Source organism: Carlito syrichta, unplaced genomic scaffold (genome assembly GCF_000164805.1).
Source record: "Carlito syrichta isolate Samal-C Ts95f unplaced genomic scaffold, Tarsius_syrichta-2.0.1 Scaffold117309, whole genome shotgun sequence".
In the NCBI taxonomy this organism is placed as follows: Eukaryota; Metazoa; Chordata; class Mammalia; order Primates; family Tarsiidae; genus Carlito; species Carlito syrichta.
Genome location: NW_007061405.1, coordinates 435,906 through 456,576, shown reverse-complemented (window position 1 = coordinate 456,576; position 20,671 = coordinate 435,906). Strand labels below are relative to the sequence as shown.

Genomic DNA, 20,671 nt, shown 5'->3' with positions numbered 1-20,671 from the left:
CAGTTACTCAGGAGACTGAGGCAAAACGATTGCCTGAGCCCAGGAGGTTGAGACTGTGGTGAACTGTGATCATGTCACTGCACTCCAGCCCGGGCAACATAACTCTACAACAAAACTCTACAAAAGATAAAACAAATAGCTGGGTGTGATGGTGTGTACCTGAAGTCTCAGCTACTGGGGAGGCTGAGGTTGGAGGATTGCCTGAGTCCAGGAGGTTGAGGCTGTGGTGAACCATGATCATGCCACTGCACTCCAGCCTAGGTGACAGAGTGAGACCTTGACTCAAAAAAAAAAAAAAAAAAAAAAAAGATAAGTGGCCTTGTTGCCATCATTTCATCTCACCCTCCTAGCAACTTTGTGAAAAGGATATCATCCCACCTTTACAGATGAGAAATCTAACACACAAGGAAGTGAAGATACTTGCTCAGCATCACCAGTATATGCAACTCATACCCAAACTTTCTGATGCCCCAAGCCTTGTCATTTCTTTTTCTGCCATCAATTCTAACTTGATTTCTTTCTTTCCTTTTTTTGTTTTTCATCAGGAAATGATGAGCAAAAGCCCTTGGCTGAATGGTTTCTCATTGTGCTTACGGCAACCGTCTGCTTCGTCTTGTTAATTTTCTCCCTCATCTGTAGAATGTAGGTATTTTTTATTTTAGGGTGCTTCCAGTGGGGTCTGAGTAATAAATTTTTTCAGGTTTGCTGTGCATCGTTAGACAGAGGGTTCTTGTTATCAAGTGGAATTGACAGCATTTCTATGGCTGGGTGATGGCCTGTCTGAGATGGGTATAGGCCAAATTAAAAGTGGAAAATATTAGGAGGTGATTTGTAGAAACTGAACAGAGCACAACACAGCCCTCAGCCATTACTGTGAAAGTTTGTACATGCCTGCTCTTTTGATTCCTTCACAGCCTTCCATTCAGTACTTAGCTGTCTTTGTTAAACTGACAGCAAGGGTCTTTCACTTATCAGGTAAAGAAGGCTGCCCATTGGAGGCTGAAATCACCACAGTGCTGCCACATTATGATCCTCAATTATCAGATGCCAATTCCTACCTGACCCTTCAGTCACCAAGCCTCTGGGTGGCTGATGGCTATTAGGTTAAACGCAGATTCTAGAAATGTCATACAGATCTGCTGTCTTATTCAAGAGCCTGCAAATGACCCATAAGCACTTCACATCATTTTAGCATTCAGTAAGGCAAGCTATCTTTTGGAAGGCTTAAGGACATGTTCTGTCTTGGCACTTTCAAAATTTAAATAGTGACTTTCAGATTAAACAGTTTTACTATTATAAATGTTATATTCAGATGGCATCCATGGGATCGGGGGTGGCAGCTCAAAGGAGGGGAAAAGAAAGTAAACTCTATGAACCAGCACAGTTGCTGAAGGAATGCTACAACCAGCATTGCAGGGAACGGCAGGGCACCACGCACTTGGCTACACAATTCAATTTCAGAGGTTAGGCTGGTCAGTAGACCACACTGACACAAAGCAGCTGCTACTTCATTGTTCTTGGATAATTCAGAAACCAAATCAGAGCTTTACAGTGCCCCCAAGATCTTCAACTATTATTTTGGAAGGCTTGACCCATAAAGATGTTTAATTTACAAAATAGCAGGTCCTGGAGTTAACTAGGCCAATGTTTATTTATTTATTTGTTTGTTTATTTATTTTTTGAGTTGGAGTCTCACTCCATCGCCCAGGCAGGAGTGCGGTGGCATGCTCCTGGCCACCGCAACCTCAACGTGCAGGCTCCGGCAACCTTTCCGTCTCAGCCTTCCAAGTAGCCAGAACTATAGGCGCATGCTACCACCCAGCTAATTTTTGATTTATTGTAGAGACGAGGTCTTGCCAAATTGCCTGGGTGGGTCTCGAACCTGCAGGCTCAGGCAATCCACCCTCCTCAGGCTCCCAAAGTGCTGGGATTACAGACTGAGCCACCGAGCCCTGCCATCTAGGTCAATTTTTAAAGTAGATATTTAGGGGCAAACGGGGATACTCGTGCTCATCTAAATCCTTCCTTTTCTCTGTTTTCAGGTGTCATTTATGGGCCAAGTTGTGTCCTCCAGTTCCAGCACCAAAAAGTAGTATCAATGATCTATTTGTAACCATCCACTATGAGGTAATGTTGAAAGTTCTTATGATATGCCATATGTATCCAGGGTGGAGTCCCCTGGGAACTGTCATTGAGTTCTTGGTTTTCTATATTATAAGGCAGGACTTTTACTTAAGGGGGCCAGGAGCCTTTCTGTTGCTTTAGTCGTTCAGTTCTTTGGCTGATTATTTTGTTATGTATGTTCATTACTGTTTTTATACATTGGAAAGATCCTGCTCAATTAAGTGCTCTCACCAGTTAGACTTGAATTTTACTTTCATATTACCAATTTCTTGGGAAATTCCTTCAACTCTATGAGCCCCCAACGACTTCCTTTTCTGTATAGCTAAGGGACACAGATGAGATTTTACCATGTTCTGCTTACCTCTAGTGCTTAAAGATGCCATGTTTTAGCACATGACTACCCTAGTTGCTAGAGAATTTTCAGGGGAACTTTAGTTCTTTAGTATTAAAAAAACAAAGAAGGCCAGGCATGGTGGCTCACACCTGTAATCTCAGCACTTAAGGAAATCGAGTTGGGAAGATCGCTTGAGCCCAGGAGTTTGAGATCAGACTAGGCAACATAGTGAGACCTTGTCTCTACAAAATAATTTTTAAAAAATTAGTTGGGCATGGTGGTGCCTGCATGTAATCCCAGCTACTTGGGAGGATGGGGTGGAAGGATTGCCTGTGCCCAAGAGGTTGAGGCTGCAGTAAGTTGTGATCATGCCGCTGGATGATCTCTACCAGAGTGGCAGATTGGAACCCCAACTCCAAACAAAACAAAACAAAAAACAAATACAAAAGAAACAAACAACCCCCCCAAAACCCAACAACAGTAGCAAAATGCACAAAGAAGGCAAATGATTTCCTCAAAATTTCCTCTTAGCTCCCTATTCACCATTCAGAGTGCTTAGGCTTAGAGCATAGTGGCCACTTACCTATGGCTATCCTAGAATTCGAGCATCATTTGTTGAAAGAAATTATCCTTCCCTCAGTTAATTGTCTTGGCATCTTTGTCAGAAATTAGTTGTCTATTTTGGGTGTGTCTATTCCGGTACTATTCGGTTTCATTAATGAATTTTTCTACCTTTATGCCAATGTAGTACTATCTTAATTATAAACCTCATGACCAGTTATGTAAGACTTCTAAAAATGACTTTTCTCGCATGCGCCTGTAATTCCAGCTACTTGGAAGACTGAGGTGGAAGGATTGCCGGAGCCCAGTGGGTCGAGGCTGCGGTGGTCAGGAGGGTGCCACTGCACTCCAATCTGGGTGATGGAGTGAGACTCTAACTCAAAAAAATAAAATAAAATAAAAATGACTTTTCTTGAAGTTTTTTTGATTATTCCAGGACCTTTCCATTTTAATTTAAGTTTTAGAGCCAGCTTATCATTTTCTACAAGAAAAGACATTTGGGATTTTGAATGGGCTTGTGTTGAATTATAGATTAATTTGGGGAGAAGTGACATCTTAACAATATTGAATCTTCGAATGTATAAACACAGCACATCGCTCCATTTGTTTAGGTTTTCTTTAATATCTCTCAGAATTGTTTTGTGATTTTTTTAGTGTATAATTATTACACTGTCAAATTTATCCTGAAGTTGAATGGTTATTTACATCAGGGGTCGTAAACTTTTTCTATAAAGATCCAGATAGTAAATATTTGAGGGACAAATGGTTTCTGTCTCAACTCTTCAACTCACTTTTGTGGTGTGAAAGCAGCCACAGAAAATGTGCTAATGAATGGGCATGGCTGTGTTCCAATAAAACTCCATTTAAAAAAACGGGCAATAGGCCAGATTTGACTCATGGCTAGTTTTCCAACCCCCACTTTAGATCAAGCAATTTTCTTAACAAAAATACATTTCTGTCAAATAAAGTAATCTCTGACTGGATGAACTACTTGGTGACTGGTTATAGGGAAAACAAAGAGTTGATGGAAAAACTCACCAAAATGGTTCATTTTAATGCTCTGTGACTTTTTTTCGAGTTTGCGGTTTGGGTGTTTGTAATGATTTATAAACAATAACAGTTACTAACCTATCAAAGCAGAGAATTGAGGCTGACAAAAGGATCACTGCCCTGGTTTGATCCTTGTGTTCTCCTGTGTTAGGGAACAGCCCATCTGTTCTTGTTCACCAAACTCTTCTAGAAGGAGAATGGGTCCCAGTGTGCAACTTTGCTGTCAGTTCTTCTGAACGTGTGCTGCCAATCCCTTCTTGCACTATCGTACTCATCCCTGAGAAACCACATTTGATTTAAGCAGTTGACTGAGGTCATTTGTCCTGGCTCTTAATGGAACATCTTAATGCTGGTATCTAATTTCCCTACAAAGCCTCCAAAAGATTTCCTTTAATAGTATTAGGTTGGCAAAAGAAACTGGTTTAAGACTTCACTGTAGAAGATTATGGTTTATTGTTAATTAAAATCAAGTCATGTGTGCAAAATAACAACTTGGGACAGACAAGCTGGTTTCAGAATAAGCAAAGGATTAATGTTAGAGTTCAACACGGCCTGGCTTCTCAGGACAACTTCTTGTCTTCTCATGTTGCAGAGTTTTGCATAAAATCAAATGAGTGAGAGAAAAATAGAAAGAGCACACAGAATTGGGGAAATAAAGCACTGCCTGGTGCTGTTGGCCCCATGGGCTAAATTCTCCACCTGAGAGAGTACGAGAGCGAATGTAGAGCTGACCACAGCTGGGCCACACATGGCAGTGCCCACCCTCTACCTCTATAGGCAAAAGCTGTTCAACACACTCCTGAGGTCTCTACTACAATGATGACAAGAGGGCACTTTGGTGCCTTTGGGCAGTGACCACTGGGAAGCGCTTGGCCAGTGGGAAAGGAAACCCTCTGCTCTTAATGATAATTTGTACTTCTGAATTCCCAGGACTTGAAGGAGACCAGCCATTCCAGCTCTCATAAAACAAGTTTTTGCTTGTTTAAACCTCAATTAGAAATTGTTTTTTAACATTCAAGAAACAGTGAAGAAGGGAGGCAAGTTTGCTTTTAGCAGAAAAAACAAAGGCTTATTTTTAAAAAATCTTATCCTGAACTTTCAATATATGAAAGACTGGTTTGCAGTTCTTTGTTTCTATAATGGCTACCAGAGAGGGTTCCTCCCCATATCAAGTTGCCTACAAAGAATTTTTTTTTTTTTTTTTTGAGTTGGAGTCTCACTCTGTCACCCAGTCTGGAGTGCAGTGGCACACTCCCAGCCACCGCAGCCTCGACCTGCTGGGCTCCGGCGATTCTTCCGCCTCAGCCTTCTAAGCAGCTGGAACTACAGGCATGCGCTACCAGGCCTGGCTAATTTTTTTTATTTTATTATAGAGATGAGGCCTCGCCAACTTGCCCAGGTGGGTCTCAAACCTGCGGGCTCAGGCAATCCACTCACCTCAGCCTCCCAAAGCGCTGGGATTAATGACTGAGCCACCGAGCTGGCTCTACAAAGAATTTAAAGTGCATTGAGCAGGGACTACATCTGTGTGTACCCAAAACACAGCACTGTGCTTAGTGTGGAACAGGTATCAAAATGTGTGTTGGATGAGTAAATGAGGTAAAGGAATAGGATCTCATATAGGCAGTTTTATTTTTTGTCACCAACTTTCCAATTATTATCAGCATTTTTTATAATAACCAAAATAGGACAGAACTATCCAAATTTAGGGGAGTACTAATGTATGGATGGAATATGATGAAGCTATTACAAATAATGCAAAGAACATGAAACTATAATTTGAAATGTTATATAATGTTACAGAAAAATAAATCAATTAATAAAGTTTATATGATGTCCTATAAGTGTAAAGAACACTTTATGCCTAGAAAAGAGGGCTGAGGAGAAGTGATAGTCTGTGTTGGCGAGATAAGTTTATGGGCAGGTATTTTTTTTCTTCTTCCCATTTTTCACATTTTCATCACTGAACATTTGCTATTTGTATTTAAGTCTATATAAAAATAAACTTAATACCAAGTGTACAGAAGTTAAGAAATGAAAATTTCTATAAATGACATCTAAGGAAAGATTATTTGTTTTTCAGAAAGCTGGGTCCGGTGAAACCGAAATTGAAGTTGTAAGTTATGTGGAAGATCCTGGATTTGAGACCCTGGAAGATTCTGTGTTTTGATTGTCACTATGGCATTCTCAAGTGAATTTACACACATGTGCCTCGGTGATAAGAGGAATAGGGACCGCTGTTTCTTGGCTAAGAGGTATTCAGAATTTACTGAATACTCCATTTAGCTGCAAGGCAGTATACTGAGACATACCAGTCTTGTATCCCTTAAAAGTGTGGATGCTTCACCAAAATCTCCTCGCTCGCAGCAGGAGATAGATTGATATGAGCATCCTGCCACGTTTTTCCTCCCCACACTGTATAGGGTAGCACCTCCTCACTGTCGATCTTTGCGATTTGCATGACTTACGTCAAACTTTTGTGCACAAGAAACAATTTTCTTAAAGCTAACATCCAACTGTGTTAACTCCTGGCAGTGCCAGTTTGGCTATTTAAGCTGCCAATGGTAGTGCTCAGCTAAAATCTCAGGAAGAAAGCATTTTGCACCAGCCTGGAATGAATCATGAACTTGGATTCAGGAAGACTATCTTTCCCTATCTTTTTTATAACAAGTGGAAGCTATAAATTTATGGTGTTTTTTTTTTACCCTAAGTTCTAGAATACTTTCTTTCAAGTAGTATATGGGGAGGGGTGGTTGCAGAAAGAGAGAGAGATACTATGTTAAACTCCAGAGGCCTGGTCCAGGAAGTGTCGTTTGAGGCAAACTAATTTAAAAATATAAATAACTAAGATATCACCCTATATTAAAAAAGAGGACAGTATTTTGTTCAAGAATTATATTATTGGAGGAAGGCTTGATATTCTGTAAATACCCAGAGAAAGACATTGAGCATAATTTAGTTGTTAAGGGGTTCACCAGATTAAGAATGAAATATTTGAAGAGAAGTTTGCTAACAAAGACTTCCAAACAACTTGTTGGTCAAGTAGTGCCAGGTCGATCTTAGTCTCTTAAGTTTGGAGGGGTTCCTATAGGCCATCCTATCACACATGTCAACACATACAGAATTCTTCCTCCCAACATTTTCATATGAGTCCTCCACACAGATTGGAGGATTTTGTGATAGACAGTAGGCTCCAGGTGGAACCAAGTACTAGCATGTCCTAGGCAGAGATGGGCCAGAGGAAGGGACCCAAACAATGCTAATTCTACATGGCCGTGGGTCTAGAAGCTGAAGACAGGGAAAGGAGGTAACAGTGCTCAGGCCCTCACCATGGTGCACTATTTATATGCGGTTTGGAGTTGGTTTAGTCAGTTTTGACCCAACAATGGGGATACATTGACCACCATATACTTACAGAGTTTTTTATTTTTATTTTTTCTGATTAACCTATAGCCATCCACTGCAACTAGCAGAGATGGACCCTGGATAATAGGCACAGCAGGCATGACAGCTGTCAGCTATTGGTTGTTTCCCAAGTGTCAGAGTGCTGTCCCAGGTACATCATGTGTCATCCCTCATCTTTCCAAGCCTGCATTGTCTTGTAAACTGTATTACTGCCTCCATTTTACAGATGTAGTCACCGAGGTTCATAGCGGTTGCTGTAAAATGGCATAGTGAAGAGTTGAATGCCAGACCTAGCTGAGCCCAGTAATGTGGAGAGGGGCATATCAGTGAAAAGCTGAAGCCTGTTTAGGGGTGCAGCTAAGAAGGCAAGGCATGGAGCTGTTGCAATAACTGGCAGAATGTTTGATTACCCAATTAGTCCAGAATCTCTATGAATAGTCTTCAAGAACTTGTATTTTTAATGATTACCATAGGTCAGAATCAGAGGCACCTAGAGTGCTCATTAAGACTGAAAAGTGGGTCCCATCATCAATGTGTCTGCTTGAATAGGTCTGGATTGGGTCTGAAAATTTACATTTTTAACAAGTTCCCAGGTGACGCTGCTGGTTTCCAGACTGCACTTTGAGAACTGTTGCTCTGGGCAATTCGTATGAATGTCAAAATTTGAAAATCAACTGCTGAAAAAATAAGAAAAAAAAAAGGCCCTTTTTCAGGGCTCAGAGCTCCCTGTCTGATCGCTTTCAAACCAGAGCCTGAACATTTAGCACTGTGGAAACCATCTCTGCCTAGAAGGCTGGAAAAGAAGGGAGCTCCCTACTCCACTCCAAATGTGGCCAGTTATTTATTGTGCTCAGCACTGGTGCTCACAGCAGAGCTGCTTCCCTCGGCCTCAGTAGCCAGCAGTCGCCTGAGCTCTGAAAAGTTCCTGGCTGCCCTTCTCTGAGACAGAACTATTATCAGGCCCCTGGTAAATGTGTCAGGAGCGGCAGAAAGTAGGCCATGTGACCCTTCCTATGGGTTGTGAACTTCTTCCCTTCTTGTGGAACTCACACTCATTCTTTGGGAATGCATATCCCAAGTCACCTCTTCAGGAAGCTTTCAAAAGCAGAGCTGACTGATCCTGTCTTTGGAGTCTCCTTCTGGGCCTCATCCCCTTTCATTGCTGCACTGGAGGGTATACCATGAACAGTGGGAATGCCTCCCCTCTAGGTTGTAAGCTTCAGGAGGATGGAGCACAGGTGAAATGTGTCTTTTTATCTGCAGTGTCTAGAACAGTATTTGACCTTGAAAAATATAAATGCTTATCATCAGCCCTGGCACGACCCCTTGCATATAGCTGGAACTCCATGGTATGTGGCAAGGATCACCAAGGCCTACAAGAATAACATGGAGAGGAAGGCCCAGAGTCTAATGAGAACATGTTTAGAAGTAACCAGGAGACACATGTGCCTGACCATTGTGCTACTCTGTCCTGGATGTCTTCCTGCTGCTGATGTGGCTAAGTTGTTCTGTATAAATTGCTGTATGAGAGGGGTCAGTTTTCAGAAGTGGCTCATTGTGAGTCGTCTGTACTGTTTTCAATAGACTTGTCTTGACACCTCAGACCGTCTGAACGTTTACTTAGTGGTAAATGCCATCAGCGGGTTGATGTAAGCTGAGGTCATGATATTGGCCCCCACCTTTTGCCATCTCCCAGCAGGACAGGGTGCAGAGTGACTTCCTTCTGGAGCCTTCACAGCCACAAGATCAGAACAAACATGGTTCCCTATGACATCCTTTCCAATAAGGATTTTAGTCCAGTTTCTTTCCTTGGCATTAGGAATTCACTGCGTGCAGCATTAGGGAGGGCTGAGGAGACTGGAGGGTGAAGGTCACGTTTGCCAACAGCCAGACCACCTGAGCCTCATTGAAATGCCTCAGGCCTCAAGCTATTCATGCAAGCTGAGGAAGAATACATGTGGGCAAAGAACATCCTGATTAAAAATCCAAACGTTTTCATGGTGAGACTTATATGTGTCAGGACCATCTGTTGGTGGAATTAATAAATCTTAGGTGCTAATTTGTTAAAGAAAAAGTAGATATCTGGACGTGAGAACAGAGAACTGAAAACAACCTTTGATGGCATGAGTAAAGGTGAAAACCTAATTAGAATAGGACTTAATGTTAGCGTAAGAATTTTTGTGACAATGACTATGTAGCTATTCTGTTTATGTCCTATACATTAGCCACAAGGTGCAAACTTTTTGAAAACCATTCTTCTCTTTAGAATTTTGTATTGAATTAAAAGTCAATCTTTTTTTTTCCTTTTAGTATCCCTCTGCTTTACGTAATATATGTGAATGTAAATGTGACTTGGAATGAAATGTGTTTTACATAAATTACAGTGACGTGTCTATGTCTACAAATAGAAGAGGGATACATTTCTCATTCCCCCCCAATACTCCCTTTCTCTGTCCCCTATATTGTCTTCATCATCTCTCAGCAAGGACTATTGCAGTAGCCTCTGAACTGAATTCCTGACTTCCAGTATTTCCTCCCTTGGAAGGATGTATGTAAAGGACATATCTGCCTATCTCATATAAGTCTCCATCACCTTCAAGTTAAAGCTTCTCTTAAGACAAAATCCACTATAGGACAGCTCCTCAGTAACTCTGCAGCAGTAGTACTCCCAATACTACTACCTTTTTTTTTTTTTTTAAGCTGGGGTCTCACTCTGTCACCTAGGCTAGACTGCAATGGCATGATCACAGCCCATTGCAGCCTTGACTTCTGGGCTCAAGCAATCCTTTTGCCTCAGCCTTCTTCAGCTAATTTTTAAAATTTTGTGTAGAGATGAGATCTTGCTGTGTTGCCCAGACTAGTCTTGAGCTCCTGGGTTCAAGCAATGCTCTTGCCTTTGCCTCCCAAAGTGCTGGGGTTATAGGCGTAAGCCACCGTGCCTGACCCCTATATCCTCTATTACAATCAACAAAGTATTGTTTCTTTGCAAGCAACATGCTGTCTCATTCCTTCACGCATCTGCTTAAACCTTTCCACCTTTTTCTCATCTTGTTGACTTATCTTCTAAGTCTCAAGTCTCACCTTTTTCCATCAAGAAGTCTTCCCTCAATTTCCAGTTTGAATTAAACGTCCCTCTATATTCCCCAGGTTCCTTCTGTTTAGTCCTATCAGTTATTATACTCTTTTAAAATGTTCTGTCTCCTTTAAAGTATACACAGTCTGAGGTCAAGAGCACAGTCTTATTTATCTCTATGTACATAAACACAGAGTAAAAACTGACTGCTGGCTAAGTGAGCTTCTTAAATGTATACCAGAATACGTAACAATACAGATACTAAAGAACTAAGCCCTAATCAGCGGACTCATTTACTAAAGCTGTGTTATAGAAGAAATTAATTCATCACTGGAGCTTAAAATAATGAGGTAATAAGAACTCATAGTGTGACTAGTGTGACACTCGCTTCAGAAATGCCTCACTTGACCTCGGTAGGCACCAAACACCTGGGCTCCTCAGAGCTGCACACTTCCCCAAGCTAGCACCACCCAGTTAGCTCTCAGTAGACATCTGTTTGTTGTCAGGAGCAGCATAATGTAGCCCATATGATCCACGTGCATTATTTTATATAAAGTTCTAGTGGACTCTTCGACTTGAAAGTGTGTTATTAGTTTTGTTTCATTTATTAAGACTAAAAGCAAAGATTTGTCCCTGCCAGGTGATAAAGTAAAAGAACACATAAACCCGAGGGAAAAATTGCAGGAAAGAAATCAACAATAAAGTACTGGTGTCATAGTTCAAAGGTCAGAAGCTTCTTCTTAAAGGGTTACATAGTGAATATTTTCAGCTTCGGGTACCATCGGATCTTTGTTGCAGCTACTCAGTTTTGCCATTGTAGCATAAAAGTAGCCATAGACAAAGTGAGCATGGTTGTGTTCCAATAATTCTTTATTTACAAAAAGTGAGCAATGAGATAGGTTTGGCGAGGGGCCAATATTTGTCTGTACATAGCTTAATAGATCCAAAATATGTCACATTTGAGTGAGCTGTATCATTTCCTTTTTTCCTCTTTAAGAAAAACGACCAATTTTAGAAAATAACAATTATGTTTAACCAAATAAAAATCATTCTATTGTGGGGGAAGCAGTGGTGAAAAAATTTTGTTGTGTTTGAACTTAACTTTCTGGTTTTATAAGAAACACAGGTCCACATTCTGTTCATACTTTTATCTGTCCATGCTTTTCACACCATCTTTCGAATAAACATACCATGAGAGGGAAGCCTCAGTCCTATTACCTGTTTCTCTAGTGTCCAACACAGTGCTTGACACATAGTAAGCACTAAACATCTTATCTGCTAGCCCCTAAATTCAGGAGGAACAATTGAGTAAATGCAAACTGCCAGTTACTTGGTCTCAGATAGTCATAATGTTATAGTTGATAAATGATGTATCAACCACATAATTTCCCAACTAGCTGTGCTATAGCTTATGTTCTCAGCAATAGGCTCCTTGTTTTAAGCCTTCAAAATATATCTGGAATTCCCCCCATACCCTTTTTACTTCTTTGTCATATAATCTGTGCCTTTGCTCTGGAAAGATCCCCTTGTCTTAACACTCTTTGCTGCCAACTCCGAGAGGAACCTCACCCGCCAACCCTAGCTTTCTGGACACACCCACACACCCACCCACCCTCATGCCATCCAAGAAAAGGGGGAAGGAAAACTTAGCAAACAGAACTTAAAGCAGCAAGCCCCATGTCTCACCCTCAGAGCCACTGACCTTCAGAGATCTGATAACACATCAACAAGACTCTGGAATTTTGAATTAGAAATTAATTACCTCAAGGGGGGGGGTACATCTTCTCTGTGTAAGGTTGCCAGGTTTAGCAAATAAAAATAGAGGAGACCTAGTTAAATTTGAATTTCAGATAAATATTGCATGGGACATACTTTTACTAAAAAAAGCATAACATTTTCTCTCTGAAATCCACATTTAATTGGTCCTTTCATATTTTATCTGGTAATCCTCATTTTGTAGGATAGCCCAAATTTAAAGGAACAACTCTAAGATACTTGAAGTCAAGTATAACAAACAGGCAAAAAACATCCATTATAATCAATGAAAGATAATCAGACAAGTTGAGTCACTTCAAAACACAGAAATCACCACACCTGAGCTGTGTGGGCTCTCTCTGCAGGAATCTCAAACCAGAAAGCTTTACCTATGCCCCTGGTCACTTTTGAACAACTTGTGTACAACTTCCTTGGAATCTCACTACTACCTTCCCTTCTTGTTGCTATGTAAGAACCAGTGCCTGTCTATCTATCATGTACCTATTTTCTATCTACAGATAGAGACATCCAGTGTTAGAAGCGGGGCCCTGGTGCCAAGCCACCAGCATCTCAATTCCTGGGCTCTTAGATCACCTGTGTGACCAGGGACAAATGTCCAAATCTCTCAGTTTCAGTTCTCTGTGTGTAAAATAGGAACAATAAATAGTAACTAAACCACCAGGTTGATATGCACTGAGACTGGCACATACTGTAAGCATAATCACTGTTGCCTATTATTACCATTGCGTTTCTCTGTTACCATGTCAAAATACTGTTATTGGTCCCTTCACTTCCCCACCCACATCTGAATGCCACATCATCTTCCTGTTCTCAGAACAGTACCTGGTACAGAGAAGCCAATAATCCCTTGCTGGGTAACCAAAATTCATTTCAGGGACTTATCTATCCCACTCCTCCAGATAGCTGTGCCCTGGGCCTGGCCATCCTTCAGAACCTTACCTCCAAATCTGAACAACGGCCATCCCGCCTTCCTATCTCACCATTTTTTCTTGCCTACACAGTGTCCCGGAATGTTCTCTAACTGAACTTCAGAGTCTAGTTCCTTTCTCCATTATGTCCTTTCTTTCTAGGTGTTGAAATGCACTGAGTTAAGAGTTCTGAATTTCAGTTCTGAGTTTCTAATTGTTTTACCTTGGGTTTCTAATGCCACCTCTTTGCCTCCATTTCTTAAATGAAAAAGGAATACAACCTTTTCAGTGTGATGAACACTTTGAAAACTATAAAAACAAATTAAAGATATTACTATTTGTTAATTAAAATCCTAAGACATATATATTTCCTGGTATAGTTTGTGTTGTTCATAACAATTGGTAAGAATCGGTAGCAAAAGCCTGGTTTACAGAGATTGAGAAGATCACATTTAATCCCCTCTATATTTATATATCTCAGCCCTGCAGTTTCTGAACTTTCAGGTCTATCATATGGTTGACTTTTTTTTTCTTAAAAAAAAAAGCTTTCTCTCTGTGTGATCTATATCACTAGAGCTCTGTTAATCTACAACAGCCCATAACTGTTGGTGATAAAGAATAAAGGGCGATTTTGTTTAAACCACGAGCTCTGTTGAGTATTTCAGCTTACACTTGAACCTGGAATTGGAACATTTAATTTGCACGGTCCATTTAACACAGGGGGAAAGGGGCTTCTCTGGAGAATGTGCAACCTGACTTGCATATAGTAATCACACTCTGGCAAGGAGTTGGGGAAATCACTTGAAATGCTGCCAGATATTCTTCTTCCTCTAGGTCTGAGATGGGGAAATATGGGCAGATACCTGGGGAGTATAGTCAGGAATGATACCCAGACACTAAGCCTGAGGTGCTCTCTGTTAGAAGGAAGAAGACTTGAATAAAAATGATTTAAATACCAGGTGCTTAAAGGGATGACTGACATAAACAGGTATTGATCCCATGCCCTGGGGGTCAGAGAAATGAGAGGTCAATACCTCTTGGGGAAACTGAGGGAGGTTTTGTGGAAACTCTGGCATCTGCATGAGGAACCTATTGACTAAATTCTTTCACATTAAAATTAAAATCAACATTTAAATTAGTAGTCTATTGTATTATTAAAATTATTAAATATTACTATTTGTATTAAGAAATAATATTGAAATAAAATGTGATAATGGATGTGCCAGTTAATTCATTTTGGTGATGGGAAGCACCTGCATTCTACAACTGTGGTTCTTGTTAAGTCCCTTGAGACAAAGAACTATACCTGATAATAAAACAATCACTAGTGTTTGGAGAGTCATGGATTTAGAGCTTTACAAATTTGATCTCATCTAATAAGCAGCAAATCATCAAAATGCATCCCAGGCAGTCAAACTCCAGAATCCGTATTCTTATCCTCTTTAGGCTGCCTTTGTAAAGCTTCAGTGTCTGGCATTTTGTAATGGAATAACTGGGATATGCCCTCAGATTGACTATAAATCCTTGATTTTAAAGCCATGTCCCTCAAGTCACGATGGTTTGCCACATAACTTTTTAATCTAGAACATTGTGCTAATTGTAACAGCAGGAAAATACAGTCAATTCTTGATTATCAGTGTTAATGAAGGAGAACAGTAGCATCGATGATCAGATACAGTGTACAAAAATCACCTGTTGGTTGATTGCCTTCCATTAAATTACTTTAAAAATTATAGGACATTTTAGTAGCTAATTATGCATTATTTACATACTTTTTATAACTCAACCTTCTTTGAGCATATCTGTAGTAATGTTAAGGTGGTAGGAGAGACTGGGAAAAGATTAATCAGGATTTAACATTGCCTCTCAGATATAAACAACCCAAATTTTGATGGTAGGAATACTGCAAGCATTCTGTCTAATAGGAGAGCCCAAGGCATCTCCTATCACACAGGTTGGAATAATTCAGAGTTTACCCGATAAATGAAGTTTATCATCCATGTCTTCTGCCAGCCTAAAAGCTGCTGCGTTTACACAGAGTATGAGGGCTCTATAGAAACTAGGTACACTGAGAGAATCCAATTACCTGACAGAATAGAATTTCCTTTTACACAGTTAAATCACAGGCGGATAACACAACAAAAGAGGGTAAGAGTAAGCACCTGAAAAGGTTAAATAAGCAAAGCAAAGTTTCCTAGTGCTCCTCCTTCTGAAAACAATCTCAAGCAGCAATACATTTCACCTGAGTGTATTACTTGGGCTAAGGGGCTGGAAAAGTCCCCTTGGTTGGCTAATCACAGAAAGTCTGTTGCTTAGACCCACCCAGCGCCTATCTTTTCATCTGGAAACATTATCTCAATTTTTTCTTTTACAAACTATACCTTTCCTATGAGTGCGGGCTTAGTGTAATCAAAGTGCTCTGGCTGTGTGACCCAAGTTGAATTGATCAGACACCTTTCCAGGAATTTGGATATTGGGCAGAGTGGGGCCAAAGTTGGAAACAAAGCCGATTCATCCCCACAACTGCAACCTGAAAAGACTTTCCAAAATTGGTGCAGTCTGGACCCTCAGTGGCCTGGCTCTTACTCTGGTAAGAGTAAGATGCTTGGTCCTTCAGTGTTTCCTTGGTTCATGTGAGCTAAACCTGTGTCCTTCTAGTTAATTCCTTTCTGTTTTCTCAAGTTAGCTAGAGTTGTTTTGCTGCTTGCAACCAGTGGACTCTACTTGCAACAACCTTGAGAACCAACAAATCGACAAGTTTTGGGGAAGGTGCCTATGAGGCACTTTCTAAAATATTTTCAGCTGAGTCAGACTCAGCTAATACAGGTCCTCATATATCAGATGATGAAACTGAGAGGTTAAAGGACTTCTAGGCATAAAGTTAGAAGCCAGGCCTTTTAACACTTTCCACCACATCACGTAAGTAGTGACAGTCTACCCTGGTTGGTTGGCTATGGCACACAGGCAGGCAACTGATGCAAAATGCTACTTCAAGACCCCTTCAATCAATTAATCAATGAGTATTTATTGCAAGGCACTGTGCTAGGCACTATGGAGAGTACATGGAAGATAAAACCAAAGTCCCTGCCCTCAAGGAGCTTACAATCTAGTTGGGAAGACAAGGCATACATACAAGGAAAAGTAAATAACAATACAGGAGTTAAATTAAAATGCAAGATAACAGTACAAGAGATTTCCAAAAGTCGTACCTGATTAATTACTAAATGAGTGGTACCGAGAGGGGTTGCAGCTAATTCAGAGGAAGGATATCATGAAGGACTGAAGTGTGGGAAGACTTCAGAGACGTGCTGGGATGGGAGCTACCCTGGGACAGTTGGAATTTGGGTGGCGGAGAAGAGTGGGGAGAATATTTGAGGAAGGGGCAGCCATAAGACCAAAGGCACAGAGGTGAGACAAAAAGCAAGCAGAGTTCAGGGGCCAGGGAGGACTCAGTGTGGCTGATTACAAAGTTAAATTGTTTTACATTAGAACAGCCTTAATTGTTAGATCTTATCTAACCTTGCAATGGGGCTGGGGAAAACAACTGATATACTTAGATTAAATATACAAAAGACTTTGCTAATCAAGAGAAAATATTCAAGCCTGATCTTCAGGACATTTATTTGTGGATTATGACCCTCTCTACTTCCAAAGAGGGTTTGAAATGGTGTCTTCAAGGTTGTCAATTCCAAAGGAATAGCTCTGGGTCATCTAGTTTTGGGTCATGGCCAGAGACTTTTGAGTCCCTCTATGATCCCAAATTATAACTAGCACAAGGGTGAGCTAACAAATTCCCTGACAGGCAGGCAGGAAAAATGCTCCCGAAAGACAAGTATCTTTACAAATGACAGAATATTTATTAACAATACCTTTAAAAAAAGATTACATATGCTAGATCACTGGTAAATATCATTTACACTGGGGTTGGGAACTACCTGGGGTGTCATCTTTTTTTCATTCATTTTATTATTTTGTTGATTTTTTTGTGTGTGGTTTTAAATTTTATTTTATTTTAACATAGAAGTAACCATATCAAACTAAGAAAGGAACACAGCTTGAAATACTGACAATATTTTTTCCGGTTACCACCCTAATTTTTACACAAATGGAATTCTGATTATGACTTTGTTGGATAAATATAATTAGAAGGTTGAAAAGTTGTTATATTATTTGTAAGCAAAAATTACAAAATACAGGCAAATTTGAGCTCTCTGAGAAAAACGAAAAAGTGGCAGCATGTTTACATGTGAAAATTTTTATAGAAAATTTCATTGCCTTTTAGATCACTGTTCCACTAGTGTCAGCTTACAAAACCTCCCCCATCATAACAAATAGTTCTTTTCATAAGAATATGGTTTAGTTAATATTGCCATTTTCCAATGTGTGGTTTTAAGACTTAGAAGGTAAAGCTTATAAAGCAACTAGGCTACCTATTGCAAAACAGGAGAATCATCAAGATACCATACAATTGTACTAAAGATCTTTTATAGAGTCATATGAAAAATTCTTTGTGGCAACTATTTGCTGAAATAGGAGAAATCTTCCAAACTCCTTATGTAATTTTGACCCAAAAGAAGGGCTCTATTATTAGAGATACACATTTTATATATACGAAATTTCGTAAAGAAATTATGAATTCATTGACAGAGAATTATTTCTTTTTAAAATTTACATTCAAAACAGATACATTTAAAGATAGTAAAATTATACTTTATCCTTTGAAAGACTTGGTTGACTATAGTAACTTTTGGTCTATGTTACTACAGGATATGTAACTTCAGATTTAATGTCTAAGATAATGCTACTACAAAGACAATGCTAACTTAGTAGAGTGAAAAGAAAGTCTTACTGTACAATGCTAAATTCAGAGATGGGAGTATTGCACAAGGCGCCTCTTGGGCAATAAATTTAGCTTTTGAGATTGCAGCCGTTCCTGAAACCATCTCAAGTTGTGTTGAACAACAAAATTCACAACAGTGTGGGAAAACATATTGTAGATGTCAAAGGGACTTGATTCAATGCATTAACCATTCAAAGAGTAATTTGCATATAGCAGCCTTGAGTATAGACTAAGTCTTCAGCTGTGCTGCCACTAGATCCTTGTAAACCTGTACAAGTAATTTGCAATTTATTTACCAAGATGAGTTTCAAATTGTCTTTAAAGGAAACCTTTTCAAATTATAATTGCATGATTGTGTTGTCCATAGCATTTTACAGCAGAGGAAAAATTAATATCTACATTATATGTTAACTTTAAAAAATTCTATAAAACACTAAATATATAATAAAAAATATGCATATAAGGACATATGTAAACTGCTTTGGTAACATCATATTACAGATGTCTTCAGTGCATTGCAGAGTTTCCAAAGAAACTTCAGACAAAGCTAGATTTGCTTTGAGGAAGTACTGTATAATGCCATTCTTAAAAAAGCAAAAGACATTTTTTTCCAGTAATAAGATGTACTTGAACAACAATATTACTTAGTACTGGGTGTCTTCAAAACAACTAGCTAAATGTTGCTTATATTATAAACAGCAAGTCCTTTAGGTAACTTTTGTCATAAACTGGACCTAGCTGTGAGGGAAATCATTATCGTACTAATGGCTGACAGGGTGCATGCGTTCGAAGTAGAAGCCCCGGATCCTCTTGCGTAGGCATCTGAAAAGAGAAAACAAATTCACTCGAAACAGCCTCATCCTTTGTATGGATGGAAGGGTGGCCACAGGGTTTTTTGAAAGAGCATTACTGTCTGGGCTCTACTGGAAATGACGGTCTCTTATTGGCTTTCTAATGTCAGACCTATGACTACCTAGCTATGAACCTGGGAGTAGGGTTTGGGACATCCTTGTACCTCTGTTAAAGCATTTGTAAAATGAGAATGTCCACATCTAAAGTGAGGAGAAACTTCAACATTGCTAATAACAATATTAATAATTATAATACATCAATGATACAATAAAATAAAAGTTGCGACTCCCTTTTGAACTCTATCTTTGTGATGGGCTTAGACCAATATGACACTTAAATCTTGCAAAAACTGGATTAGGACCAGGTATGTTAGAACTTCATTTAATAGATGAGGAGATTTGGGTCCGAAGAAGTAAGATAAATTGTCTAAGGTCACCCTGCTAATAAATAGCTGGGATTCAATCCCATGTCATTTTCTCCAAACAAATTAACTTCAATCCTCTTTTCACTTTTTCTTATTGGGCTTACATTTTTCATAGTAAGAGATTACCAACTGTCATTCTGGGTTTCTTCAAATTGTTAAGATCTCTTTGACCAACATAATGAAAAATCTCTTGAGGGAAGAGATCACGTTTTGCTCACAGTCACGTGCCTATTATCTAATAACTATACCAATATGATTGCTTAATATGTTTTTGTAATGAGTAAGACCAAAGATTATCAGTCTAAACAAAAATCAATCCTTGCAATAATAAGCAAGTATTAAGTATGAAATCAGATTTTCAACAAAGTGAGATAAATAAACCCCAATCTTGTGTGTTTTTGTGGCCTGGAGACTACTTTCATATCTCACTATAAAGCTGGCTCCCTTTCAACAGAAGTTAGAGCTTTTGTTTGGTGAAATGTAGAGTCTAATTCTTCCCATTGCTTTTAATGACAAAAATGTCTTTAGTGTTTGTATGCAAAAAAGATGCAGTAAACAGAAACTCAATCTAGAAACACTGGAAAACCACCCCTGAGTGCAAGAGCATGGCTCTGTGGGGTCTCAGTTTCCCATCTGAAGTCCTGTTCTATTCCTCAACATTAAAAAATTCTTACTGAATACCATTAAATCAAAGGTGATTCAGAAGAAAGGTGAAATGACCAATGAACTTTTTCTCTTCTGATGTGAGGCATCCAAATTTTGTAGGTGCAATCAAAATTGCTTAGTGGATGCTTTACTTTATTACTTGATTTCCATAAAACATGATAAACCTTTTCCTCATCTGAAAAATAATGTGATGAGTCTTTAGCAGTGGGGCACCACAGGGCTAAAACTCAGGACTCTGTGGTGAACATTTTGCCCATAACTTATAATATCATCTCTCGACTGATGGCTTGAAAATTTATATGTGCAGCCTGCACTGATCTCCTAATCTCCAGATGGCTGAAATCTGAAGGCTAGTGAACATCTACACTTGGATATCTAAATGCAATCTTTCTTTTTTGGTGGTAGAATAGACATGGCATAAAGTTTACCATTATAGCTACTTTAGAGTATACAACTCTGTGACATTAAGTACATTCCAATATTGTTCAACTAGCACCACTTTCAAATCCCAGAACTTTTTCGTCACCCCACATGGAGACCCAGTAGCCATCAAGTGGCCATTTCCTCCTGGTCAGCTATCGCCATTCACTAAGCTGACTCTTGTGTCTGTGGATTTGCCTATTCTGATTTTTTCCGGTTCAAATAAATGGAATCACAT

General features: G+C 39.5%; 2 protein-coding genes across 3 annotated transcripts in view; one reads left to right on the top strand and one right to left on the bottom strand.

The window, feature by feature from the left end:
* IL5RA (interleukin 5 receptor subunit alpha) overlaps positions 1 to 6,239 on the top strand; it is a 36,581-nt gene extending 30,342 nt beyond the window's left edge. The window contains exons 8-10 of the mRNA XM_008074500.1: positions 546 to 642; positions 2,043 to 2,127; positions 6,153 to 6,239. Of these exons, the coding sequence (XP_008072691.1) occupies positions 546 to 642; positions 2,043 to 2,127; positions 6,153 to 6,239 (269 nt within the window). The remainder of the gene's footprint in view (positions 1 to 545; positions 643 to 2,042; positions 2,128 to 6,152) is intronic.
* Positions 6,240 to 17,066: 10,827 nt separating this feature from the next.
* Positions 17,067 to 20,671, bottom strand: part of CNTN4 (contactin 4) — a 339,871-nt gene continuing 336,266 nt past the window's right edge. For both annotated transcript variants that reach the window (XM_008074482.2, XM_008074489.1), the window contains one exon: positions 17,067 to 18,893. In XM_008074482.2, the coding sequence (XP_008072673.1) occupies positions 18,793 to 18,893 (101 nt within the window). In that variant the 3' untranslated portion in view covers positions 17,067 to 18,792. The remainder of the gene's footprint in view (positions 18,894 to 20,671) is intronic.